This window comes from Panthera uncia, chromosome B4 (genome assembly GCF_023721935.1).
Source record: "Panthera uncia isolate 11264 chromosome B4, Puncia_PCG_1.0, whole genome shotgun sequence".
In the NCBI taxonomy this organism is placed as follows: Eukaryota; Metazoa; Chordata; class Mammalia; order Carnivora; family Felidae; genus Panthera; species Panthera uncia.
This window is the reverse complement of record NC_064809.1, coordinates 114389818-114403158: the sequence shown is the minus strand read 5'-3', so window position 1 is coordinate 114403158 and position 13341 is coordinate 114389818. Positions and strand designations below refer to the sequence as shown.

General features: G+C 39.2%; 1 protein-coding gene across 1 annotated transcript in view; it reads left to right on the top strand.

The window, feature by feature from the left end:
- Positions 1 to 7618, top strand: part of LTA4H (leukotriene A4 hydrolase) — a 34467-nt gene extending 26849 nt beyond the window's left edge. Inside the window, exons 16-19 of the mRNA XM_049626109.1 lie at positions 3469 to 3564; positions 5509 to 5591; positions 6514 to 6618; positions 7335 to 7618. Coding sequence (XP_049482066.1) covers positions 3469 to 3564; positions 5509 to 5591; positions 6514 to 6618; positions 7335 to 7452 — 402 coding nt within the window. The 3' untranslated portion in view covers positions 7453 to 7618. The remainder of the gene's footprint in view (positions 1 to 3468; positions 3565 to 5508; positions 5592 to 6513; positions 6619 to 7334) is intronic.
- The last annotated feature ends 5723 nt before the right edge of the window (positions 7619 to 13341 follow it).

The following is a 13341-nucleotide window of genomic DNA, read 5'->3' as shown; positions in this document are numbered from 1 at the left end:
AAATACATGAATTAGTAGAGGGAAAACAAGGTTGGAAAGATGTATTAGTTTCCTATTATAGAGAATCTTGATGGTCAAACTAAGGAATGTAAAACAATATGTAAACAGCAGTGGATCCTTAAAGGTTTTTGAATAGCAAATGAAATGATCAGAGTTGCTTATTAGGACCATTAATCAAGCTGTGTAATATATAGGATCGATTAATATGGAAAAGTGAGAGTTAGTAAGAAAGCCAGCTAGTAGGTCAGATAAGATGGTAGTTCAGACCAAAAGGCTTGTGGGGTTTGAACTGGAACAGTGCAGGAGGAAATAAAAGATTCGAAACGTTTTTGAGGTTTAATTTTAAATAGCTGGTTAAGATCTTGAAAACATTAAATGTGGAGAATAAGAAAGAGGAATAGAAAGTTCCAGGTTTTGAGGGAACCCTCTTAGAGCCAGAAGAAGGAAGAAAAACAAATCAGAAGTAAGGCGAATCAGAACAATGGAACAAGAAACCAAGGGAAGGGGCACCTGGGTGGCTCAGGCAGCTAAGCGACCAACTCTTGAGTTCAGCCTGGGTCATGATCTCACAATTGTGAGATAGAGCCCTGCATGGGGCCCAGGGCTGATGGTGTGGAGCCTGCTTGGGATCCTCTCTGTCCCTTTCTCTCCTCCAACCCCTCTTGTGTGCATGCACACACACACACTCTCTCTCAAATAAATAAATAAACAAATAAACTTAAACCAAGGGAAAAGATACTGTAATTTAAAATAAAATATAAACATCTTTCTGAAGATTCTGGTAACATCATGACCAAGTTAGAACATTACTAACCCTTTAGATCTAGTTCACGATTTTTTTGAGGGGGTAGAAAGTGTCTAGGCAGCTCCTTACCCAGCAGGGTAGTTGTGCACATATGTACGTCCACTGTCAATACTTTGCCTGGAATACTTCCTGCGTTCAGTGTTATAACAAAAAGGACCAGAGGTGTTGAGTTATGATTAGAAAAGTGGTTTAATCATGTATGCTAAATAATTTAGAAAGGTCTAATTATTCCTATGCAGGGAGGGAAATCTGGTGGCACATCTTGCCACAGATGATGCTTTAGTTCTTCTGTCTGTGTCTTAAATTTATGTTTTGTGTAGTTCACAAACATGGCCTGGAGAAAAGTATGAGGGATCCATGCTTGGATGGATCTTTGACAGCAATGTGATATATTAAGACCTCTGGGTTTTGTTTTGTTTTTAATGTTTATTTATTTTTTGAGAGAGAGAAATAGAAACAGAAAGAGGGAGACACAGAATCCAAAGCAGACGCCAGACTCTGAGCTGTCAGCACAGAGCCCAACGCGGGGCTTGAACTCACAGACTACAAGATCATGACCTGAGATGAAGTTGGTCACTTAACCAACTGAGCCACCCAGGCACCCAGGACCTCTGTGTTCATTTGAAAAATGTATGCCAGCCCACCTACTAAAACTGCTCCTGCTCTTGATTTCTGCTTAGATATTCCTTTAGGCTCAGCAGCCAACACGGATGATTATAAATAGTTCACTATCAATAGGAGCGGGTCGTGTCAGAGACAGACTGAGGACATTGTAATCACTAGTTCTCCCTTTGCCTTGTTTTATTGTTCAATTGTTTTTGTTAAATATTAAAAAAAATGCAAAAGAAAAAATGTGTATCACCTATCGGAAGGTATAAAAAGGTGTACCCACCACTAACATAAGAAAGAAAACCTCAGTGGTACTTTTGGAGCAACACTCCCCATCTCATTCCCCTCTCTATCCACGTTGCCTTCCCAGCAAGGTAACCATTACCTTGAATTTTGGTTTATCATTCCATTGCTTTTAATGTTTTTACCACTTACGACATAGCCTTAATAAATATTTTAAATTTTCATGTTTTTGAGCAGAGCATGAGATCTGTAAGTTTTGATAACCAAGGTGAGGTTCCAAAGAGAGATAGTGAAGGGGGTTCTGAACAGGGAGGAAGATGTAAAATAATGTTTCTTTACAAGGATATATTTATGCATTAAATTTCCTGGAAGGATATACGAGGAACTATTCATATTGGTCACTGGGGAGTAGGACCTAGAGACGTGGCAAAAACAAAGGAATTTTTCATTCAGTCCTATCTGATTTTTTTAAACATTGCATATGTTTCTTTTAAAGTTAAAAGAAACCCTAGTTTATGTGGAAGATAGTATGGAGGTTCCTCAAAAAGTTAAAAATAGAAATACCCTATGATCCAGTAATCACACTACTGGGTATTTACCCAATAAATACAAAAACACTAATTCTAAGGGATACATGCACCCCTGTGTTTATAGCAGCATTAATTTACAATAGCCAAATTATGGAAGCAGCCCAAGTGTTCATCAATAGATTAATGGATAAAGATGATGTGCACGTACACACACACACACACACACACACACAGAGGAATATTATTCAGCCATAAAAAAGAAAGAAATCTTTCCATTTGCATTGACATGGATGGAGCTAGAGAGTATAATGCTAGGTAAAATCTGTTAGAGAAAGACAAATACCATATGCTTTCACTCAATGTGGAATGCAAGAAACAAAACAAATGGGCAAAGGAAAAAAGACAGAAACAAACCAAGAAACAGACTCTTAACTATACAGAACAAACTGATGGTTACCAGAGGGGAGGTGGATAGGAGGATGGGTTAAATAGGTGATGGGGACTAAGGAGTCCATTTGTCATGATGAGCGCTGGGTAATAACGTGGAATTGTTGAATCTCTATATTGTGTACCTGAAACTAATATAACAGTGTAGGTTAACTATACTAGAATTAAAATAAAATAATAATAATAATAATAATAATAATAAATAATAATAAAGAAACCCTAGTTGAAAGGAATTCAAAACTACTCAAAGATTTTTTAAACAATTACTTTGATAATCTTCATTTAATATCTCTTAATCATATCTTCAAAGATTTTTGGCAGTGAATCCTAAATTAAAAAGTACAGACTCATTTTTCTTTTTCTTAGATGATTTCCAAGATTAAGTGGGGAAAACAGAATGTGTGGGGTTGGAGGGAAACATCAGTTTGTGGCCTTACCAATTAATTTGTGTAATATTTAAAAGAATATGCAATTTGATCCTTTACCCAAATTTTACAATTAGCCTGTAAATTAGTTGACATGCTGTTTGTAATATTTCTTTACTTTGACAATCTGTACATCTTGAATGGTACAAAGGATGTAAAAATTTTTTTCCTATTAATAGTCTAATTTCTCTTAAGTAATATAAATTTTAGGAGTCATGTTAGCTCTTTAAGTTGAAGTAACATCATCTCAAAATTATGAAAGTAGCCAAGGCTTAAATTTATTTTTTATCATCTTGTACATCCTTATAGTTCTGTCTTTTTCTTAATTTTTATTTTTATGTTAGGTGAACCAATAAATATTATTAACTTGTACATTTTATACAAAATAACCAGGAAACATTTTTTTTAGGCCAAAGAAGATGATTTAAACTCATTCACCGCAGCAGACCTGAAGGACCTCTCTAGTCATCAGCTGAACGAATTCTTAGCACAGATGCTCCAGAAAGTAAGTACTAGCTCAAAACATGAGACATTACAATGGACATAATAAAAGCACAGCATTTAGGTCAAACCCAACTTGGAAAAAAATGTTAATGTGAAAACCAATGGGAAAAAAAATTTATAAAATTCATTTGTTTCTTTAAAGATATTTGTTGAATGCTTATTATGTTTAGTGTTATTATAAATATGAAAATATTCAAGAAAGAAAGAAACCATATCCACAAAAGCTTATAATCTAGTAGGAAAGGTCACACATACAAAATTTGGCAATTAAAGGAGACATATTTTAGGTATCATTTGAGAAAAACTTAATCAGTAAAGAAGGACTCCCTTCTAAATGGCATCATCAAGGAAAGGTTTTGTGGGAGTGGAGCTAGCTTTGAGGAGAGCAGCATCATAATGCAGAGGTGGAAATTCAAGTCCGAGGGAGTAGCAAGCCACCGTGTTGCAGAAGTTAATGAAGATCATTCTAGAAAGCCTGGTATAGGATGTGATGAATCTTGAATGCTAAGCTAAGAATCAGATTTTGTAGGTAGGAAGGGATCTAACATTTTTAACAGGAAAGGATGGATTATAAAACAAGTCTGCTGGTGGATCAACATGAGGAACACGGGTGGTGGAGTTATCTGGGAGACAGTACCAGGGGGCACTGGTAGGAAAGGAGGGGGCAGGGGTGAAGGGTGAAAGGCATGGGTTTGTGCCTGGCTGGATTTGGCGGTTAACAGGAATGAGTCCAAGCAGATCTTAAGGTTGCAAACCAAGGTAATAAAAAGAATATGTAAAACAGAAAGAGGAGGCTGCATTTTGAGAGGGAGGGAATGACTGGGTCTTGGCTTTCACATTAAAATGCTCTGTTGGGCCTGAGGACCTTGAGAGGGATAAAGAAGACTGGACGGAGTTTCCTAAGGAATCAACACAAAGGGAGGAATGGATTTTAGGCAACAGGGGCTTGGTGAGAATCAATTTTTTAGGGCATAAAGTTGCCATTTTTCATAAATGTCTTTAGCGCTGCCTTGGGGCCAGGGAAAGGGAGGAACTGACGAGACGTTTCCAGAAAAGGCATGGCAAAAATGGGGGAAGATTGGGGGTCCAGGAGGGGACCTTAACCAGTGGACCTACCAGGGCGGACTTGGAGGTTAGCTGAGACCAAACAGTTTGGGAAGGGTCTGGCACTCAGAGCAGAGATGCTTCCGGAGCGAGCATGGGGTGGGTTTTGTAAGATGAGTCGTGGCCGCAGAGGAGAGTCACCACCCACCTAGCAGCACCTCAGCCTCCCTGCTTGTCCAAACTGAACTTGTCTTCCTTCTTTCCTCACCAGACTTGCTCCCCATTTTAGCTTAAGGTTAAGCCAGGCACAGGAGGTTCATGAACTCTTGAAATTGTATAGAGACATTTGTGTTTGTATGGTAAATGTATCTCTTTTTCCTAAGAAAAGGGTCCATATTACTCATCAGGTTCTCAAAGGACCTGTAATAGAGAAGTTTTAAAAGCTATTTTGTAGGCATATAGATCATTTAAAAGGGATTTCAGAGGAAATATGCAAAGATAAAGCTCAGGGTAATCTGTGAGTAAACAAAGAACTGTGGTTTAATACAGAGAATGGGATAAATTTAAGACAGATAAAGTATAAGGAAAAACTTGAGGGACTCTGGAAAGAGTTAGAAAGCTAGATTTTATATATACCAGAAGGTCTGAGGAGAGAAATTCTCATTTAATTCTCTAGGTACCTCACAAATTAAACTATCCCTTCGCTCCTAGTAGAACATCCTTATCCAGAATGAGTTGGCACAAAATTTATTGTAGTGTGCATTTGTTTTCATTTTATCTAACTTATTTCTATATTTGAAAATATTTAGGATTTTAATCTGGCTAAGAATTTCCCCCCAGCTCCTTTCTTCCAAGGAATCCTGTTGAAATGATACGTCATACTTCTTTATTTTGCTCTTAGGCACCTCTTCCATTGGGGCATATAAAGCGAATGCAAGAGGTGTACAAGTTGAATGCCGTTAACAATTCTGAAATACGATTCAGGTACATCATTTTAACTTGTCTCTGTGGAAGAAAGTAGAAACTAGTTTAAAATGTGGAGAAAGGGAAAGCAGAGTCGGAGCCATACATGAGTTTTAAGAAATCCTATGAAATCTTCTGCACTTGTATAAATAATCATAGGAATACTTGCAGTATCTGTAAGATGAGAGTATTAATCTTTTTCTTAGAATTTGTTCTAAGCTTCTCTTGGCCTTAAAACAAAAAGGAGAATTAGGAATCCAGAGGTAAATAGTTCTTCCACAACTAGCCAAATTGACTCTGATAAGGGAATAGTTAGAAATCTCTGATTCTGGGGGCGCCTGAGTGGCTCAGTCTGTTGGGCGTCCGACTTCGGCTCGGGTCACGATCTCGCGGTCTGTGAGTTCGAGCCCCGCGTCAGGCTCCGGGCTGATGGCTCAGAGCCTGGAGCCTGTTTCCGATTCTGTGTCTCCCTCTCTCTCTGCCCCTCCCCTGTTCATGCTCTGTCTCTCTCTGTCTCAAAAATAAATAAACGTTAAAAAAAAAAATTTTTTTTTTTTAAAAGAAATCTCTGATTCTGTTATGTGGCTAATCTTTCTTAATTCTGATTTGTAGTGTGAGTCTTAAACCAAAGTTTAATTTCCTTTAGAAACTGCACAGATAAGGTACATGAACACCAACGTAAGCTAGCCTTTTAAAATGTCTGGTCTTTGTCAAGAACAAACTCCTCTTCCTTCTCTTCTCCAGTTGTTGAATTGTATATAAAAGGATTTGAAAAAAAAGTAGGATTTGAGATTCTCAGAATAAAGACATAATATAAAGAGGTGTGCAGTAGAATTATAATGGGATTACTTATCACTATGAAAGTAATCTTCAGATGTGACTGTATATCCCGCCCCTTCCTCCTCATTTCCTACCCCACGCCCCCTAAAAATCTTCCTTTCAGATGGTTACGGCTCTGCATTCAATCGAAATGGGAGGAAGCAGTTCCTTTGGCTCTAAAAATGGCAACTGAGCAAGGACGAATGAAATTTACGCGGCCCTTATTCAAGTAAGAACCCACTCAAATGGTGCTTTGAATTTAGATCAGGAATGGGGAAGAACAATCTTAAGTTTTTCCTGTTGTTAAAATACTTTGCAAAATTCCATCTAAAAATAATTTTTAAATTTGTTAAAGATTACAGGTATAATTTTGGAATAGGAATGAACACTTCTAAAATATTTAGAATTTGAGGTAATTGGATTAGCTGTTTTAGAAACATTATATATCAATTACCTATTATGGACCAGATAGGCTTAGACACTGGTGAAAAGGAAGTAAATAGAAAGCAATCTTATGTGCACCAAACGGTCTTTAAAAGCAAGTAGGAGATAATTGGTGGGTAGGCGTGGATAGGCATGGACAAGAGAAAGAGTCTGAAGTTAATTCAAACGCAATAAGAAATGAACAGATAAAGCCAAACCTTTTTGATTCAAATGTCCCAATGAAGTGGAAGAATAGGTTGCTTGACATATAATAAAGCAATGCGCGGTAGAGGGGAAAAGTTGTATCTTGGCTAAAAGCTAGAATTTAAGAATATCTTAATGAAGTTATTTTGACTGTGGGTTTGGCAGGAATTCTGAAAAATATATAACCATGACATAGACAGTCATAATTAATCTTTTCATTAATTTCACAATAATAAAATTATACCTGCCACATAAAACATTACTTGCCAAAGTAATAAGTCATTATACAACTTTCTTGCTTTTTTCCTGCTCCCACAGAGACCTTGCTGCCTTTGACAAATACCACGATCAAGCCGTCCGTACCTACCAGGAGCACAGAGCTAGCATGCACCCCGTGACGGCCATGCTGGTGGGGAAAGATTTAAAAGTGGATTGAGGACATACCAATGATGATTTCAGACATTTTTCTTTTTTAAACTGCAGTCACAAAGAAATGGAAAAACTTCAGCTCACATTGTAACTAAAATGTTGTTTTTGTTTTCGGTTTTTATTATCTTGTCGGTGATTTTCATAAATAAAGCTGAGCTACCTTTTTTTTTCCTCCCTGCCAGTGGCATGTTCTTTGTAAAGTGCATTTTAACAAAGTTTGGTCTTTTAATTTATAAATGTAAAATTTGTAATTACATATTTATTTTCCCCGGCACGATCACCAAAAGTGTCAACATATTATTTACATGACATTTTAAGTTCCTTAATATGAAGCTGCTACACACCATTCAACATGATTAGGGTTTTGCTCTTTAAAGGTTTTATTTTTTTAAGTTTGTTTATTTTGAGGGAGAGCAAGGGCAAATGGGGGAGGGGCAGAGAGAGAGAAAGAGAGAATCCCAAGCAAGCTCTGCACGCTCAGCACAGAGCCCGATGCAGGGCTTGAACTCACGAACCGTGAGATAATGACCTGAGCTGAAATCAAGAGTTCGATGCTTAACCCACTGAGCCACCCTAGCACCCCAGGTTTTGCTTTTTAAATAACATGAACACTCAGTTGGATTTGCTCCCCCACCCGCCCAGTGAACATAGTATAAATGCCCTTTCCAAACTGTATAAACTCTATGGGGAGCATTGTTCCCCCCACCCTGCATCCACCTGCTGATCCACTGGACATGTCCTGCTGTCCTGTCAGGGTCAAATGACCACTCCGAACACCAGTATTTCCCATCAGCCTTTCAGAGTCTCTCCTGTCTGTTCAACCTTACTCCTTTCCTTAGTGGTCACCAAACATTCTTCATCCTTGTAGAGCACAAAGCCCATAGAAAGAATACAATTATAGTATATACTGTACATATAATACACACTGAAAATGATACGACTTGAACCAAATGTAACAAAGCATCCCATGAGTGTAATGTACCCTGGGGCGCCTCAGCACACGGTTTGGGAACCACAGTTGTATTAGAATTCTTTGATTGTAAGTGACAACGACTCATGACTAGAAGTCAGAAAAGGAAAAGGAGGATTATTTTAAGGATACAGGGCAGGGGCAGGTTGTCAGAACCTGTGGACAAACAGAAGGGCACTGACACCCAGAATTGCCAAGCAAGCAATACTCTTTCTTGTCTCTCATTTCTGCTTCTCTCCTCCAAACTGTAGAGTCTGGCTACCCTCCAGCTTTGCTGTTGTAAAATAGTTCTTGTCACATGGAAAGACTGTCTCAATTTCAAATTCCGAGAGGTGAGACTCTGACCCAGTTTGGGTCCACCCATGGCCAGATAAACTTTAGCAAGAGGAGTGATGTCTCAGAGTATAAATGTGGGTGGAGGTGTATCATTAAATATACAGAAATAATCCTGAGATTCTCCCTACTCTCTCTCTCTAGCAGTTCCCTGCTTCTGGACACATCTACACCGCAGTGATTCTGTTTCTCAAGGCTCTGCTTTAACGTGTCTTCCGTACCAGAAAGTCCATAGGACAGAGTTCAGCTCACATCCCTGGTATATAATCAGGTTCTGAATGATTAGACTTTAGCAAATCTATGGACCCAAATGATGCTTTTGAAGCCTTCTCCTGCCCCGTAAGCTTTCCCACACTCTAAGTTAAGGTCACGTTTCAGTTACCATTGATGAACGAACCTGGAAGGGAATTGGGACAAGGGACACTTCAATTGAAGGGTGGTGGTGAAGAATGAGATGAAGAAGGTAGAGGGCGCTAGAGACAAACATCACAGCTTTACCTGGGCCAGAGCTCAGTGGAGTCCACATTTACACACTTCAGCTAATAAGCATATGTTGAATATATTTGTGCTAGGCTGGATATACACATAATTTCTGGGTGAACAAAGATAATTTCTATACACTGCTAAAGAAGAGATATGCTAAAGCAACCCGGGGAAGGGCCGCTTAACCCATCCAAAGGGTTTAGGAGATGCTTCCTGGGGAAGAGAAGGCCTATACTGAGTCTTCAGGGATAAGAAATATCTAACTTAGCAAAGAAAGTTGGAAATGTGTTCCAGATGGATAAAAAATGACCCAAAGGTCATTGGGAAGTGAAAATAGCTTGACTCTGCTCCATGTTGTCTAGGGCAGGGGTTGAAATCTCCAAATGGCTGGGGGTAACTCAATTCGTTGGGTGGTATCATCCAGATGCTTCCTCCCTCACATGTCTGAAGTCTGACTCAGGATTAGTCACAAGCTGGGCTCAGCTGAGCCTGGCAACTGGAGTGCCCAAGTGGTTTGTGTTTTCTCACCACACAGTGGATGGCTGGACTTCTTGGTAGTCTTCTTTGTAAGTACATCCATCACCAGAGTAGCACCATGAAGCCAGAGAATGTCCCTTATTTCATTCCCAGCACCTGGCATTTTGCTTGGGATAGAACAGGTATTCAAAAATATTTGTTGGCTGAGTGAATGGAGGAGGGTAGAAGGTTAGGTGTTTCACCTCTAAGGGCCTCAGTTTTCTCAGAGACGTAAAAGGTAAGGTCTTCCTCTGAAAACTAGAGGAGATGGATGTTGAGAAGTGGGTGAATGTTTTAGAAACCTGCTGAGGGGGAGGGGCAAGTAGAATGACAGTGCCATGATGTACATCATCACAGAACTTTCTATAGCAGAGCCTTCCACCAGGGTGAACACAGATAGCAGTTTGTTATGATGACCCAGGGGGTGAATTTAACTCAGGGAAGGCATAGGTTTAGGGTGATAAAGGGATTTCAAAGTGCTGAAGAAAGAGTGGCCCAGGTGAGCAACCAGGACACCAGCTTCCTAGGAAAGAAAATGAGGAAGCTGGTGGGAAATGGAGGAAAGGAGGAGCCAACCAGAGGTCAGGTCCAAGGGCAAAGATGACTAAAGTAAGGGGGGAGCTGGAAGGCTAAAGGGGCATGGTCAGAAGACAGGGTACTGGAATTTAAGATTTCTTATGTGCATCAAATTCAGATGGTGACAACAAGAACCATATGATCCTCTCAATAGATGCAGGGAAAGCATTTGACAAAATACAACATCTTTTCTTGATAAAAACCCTCAAGAAAGTAGGGATAGAAAGATCATACCTCAAGATCATAAAAGCCATGTACAAAAGACCCAATGCTAATATCATCCTCAATGGGGAAAAACTGAGAGCTTTCTCCCTAAGGTCAGGGACAAGACAGGGATGTCCACTCTCTCCACTGTTATTCAACATAGTATTGGAAGTCTTGGTCTCAGCAATCAGACAACACAAAGAAATAAAAGGCATCCAAATTGGCCATGAGGAGGTCAAACTTTCACTCTTCGCAGATGACATGATACTGTATATGGAAAACCCAAGAGATTCCACCAAAAAACTGCTAGAATTGATTCATGAATTCAGCAAAGCTGCAGGATATAAAATCAATGCACAGAAATCGGTCGCATTCCTATACACCAACAGTGAAGTGACAGAAAGAGAAATCAAGGAACTGATCCCATTTACAATTGCACCAAAAACCATAAAATACCTAGGAATAAATCTAACCAAAGAGGCGAAAAATCTATACACTGAGAACTATAGAAAGCTTATGAAAGAAATGGAAGAAGACACAAAAAAATGGAAAAAGATTCCATGCTCCTGGATAGGAAGAACAAATATTGTTAAAATGTCAATACTACCCAAAGCAATCTACATATGCAATACAATCCCTATCAAAATAACACCAGCATTCTTCACAGAGCTAGAACAAACAATCCTAAAATTTGTATAGAACCAGAAAAGACCCTGAATAGCCAAAGCAATCTTGAAAAAGAAAACCAAAGCAGGAGGCATCACAATCCAGACTTGAAGCTACACTACAAAGCTGTAATCATCAAGACAGTATGGTACTGGCACAAAAACAGACACCTAGATCAGAGGAACAGAATAGAGAACCCAGAAATGGACCCACAAACGTATGGCCAACTAATCTTTGACAAAGCAGGAAAGAATATCCGATGGAATAAAGACAGTCTCTTCAGCAAGTGGTGCTGGGAAAACTGGACAGCGATATGCAGAAGAATGAACCTGGACCAGTTTCTTACACCATACACAAAAATAAACTCAAAATGGATGAAAGACCTACATGTAAGACGGGAGGCCATCAAAATCCTCAAGGAGAAAGCAGGCAAAAACCTCTCTGATCTTGGCTGCAGCAACTTCTTACTCAACACGTCTCCAGAGGCAAGGGAAACAAAAGCAAAAATGAACTATTGGGACCTCACCAAAATAAAAAGCTTCTGCACAGCGAAGGAAGCAATCAGCAAAACAAAAAGGCAACCGATGGAATGGGAGAAGATATTTGCAAATGACACATCAGATAAAGGGTTAGTATCCAAAATCTGTAAAGAACTTATCAAACTCAACACCCAAAAAACAAATAATCCAGGGAAGAAATGGGCAAAAGACATGAATAGACACTTCTCCAAAGAAGACATCCAGATGGCCAGCTGACACAAGAAAAAATGCCCCACATCACTCATCACCAGGGAAATACAAATCAAAACCACAATGAGATACCACCTCACACCTGTCAGAAGGGCTAAAATCAACTCAGGCAACAAGAGATGTTGGTGAGGATGCAGAGAAAGAGGATCTCTTTTGCACTGCTGGTGGGAATGCAAACTGCTTCAGCCACTCTGGAAAACAGTATGGGGGTTCCTCAAAAAATCAAAAATAGAACTACCCTATGACCCAGAAATTGCACTACTAGGTATTTATCCAAGAGATATAGGTATGCTGTTTCGAAGGGGCACATGCACCCCCCATGTTTATAGCAGCACTATCAATAATAGCCAAGGTATGGAAAGAGCCCAATGTCCATAGATCCATCGATGGATGAATGGATAAAGAAGATGTGGTATACACACACACACACACACACACACACACACACATACACACACACACACACACAATGGAGTATTACTCAGCGATCAAAAAGAATGAAACCTTGCCATTTGCAACTATGTGGATAGAACTGGAGGGTATTATGCTAACCAAAATTAGTCACTCAGAGAGGGACAAAAATCATATGACTTCACTCATATGAGGATTTTAAGACACAGAACTGTTGAACACAAGGGAAGGGAAGTAAAAATAATATAAAAACAGGGAGGGGGACAAAACATAAGAGACTCTTAAATATGGAGAACAAACAGAGGGTTGCTGGGGGGAGTTGTGGGAGGGGGGATGGGCTAAATGGGTAAGGAGCATTAAGGAATCTACCCCTAAAATCATTGTTGCACTAAATGCTAACTAACTTGGATGTAAATTAAATAAAAAATAAAATAAAATAAAATAAAATAAATTCAGGTGGTGACAAATTGCAGGGATGTGGATGGCTAAAGTGCAAGTTTCAATAACACTCAAGGAGCAGTAGCTCTTTCTTTGTACATTTCCCAGGAAGCTGTGGAGGAAAAAGAGATTTGGGGTGTTGGTGTTTTCCATGAACTACTATGTCTCTATTCCCAGCACAAATCTGTTTTAGTGGAAACAGGCTTCAGGATCTTTCTGTTGCAATAATCAAACCTCTAGAAACTGGCTTATTACTAAAATGCTGCTTAGTTAAAACAGTGCCCACATTTCTTTGATTCCTTTTTCATTCTCTTCGGAGTTCCTTAATCCACTGGTAATGAATTAGGTGCAGAGAGCAGTTAACTGTGTTGAAGATGCTTAATTGGATTAGGGATATCCATGTACCAAGCTGCAAGAACATTTAGAAGCTAATATAGGTATACAGAGCATTAGAGTCCAAATAATAGTGATTACACACACTTCTGTAACGTTTCCAATTTACCATGTGCTGGGCTAAGGGCTTTACATATATGAGCTCATTTAATCCTCC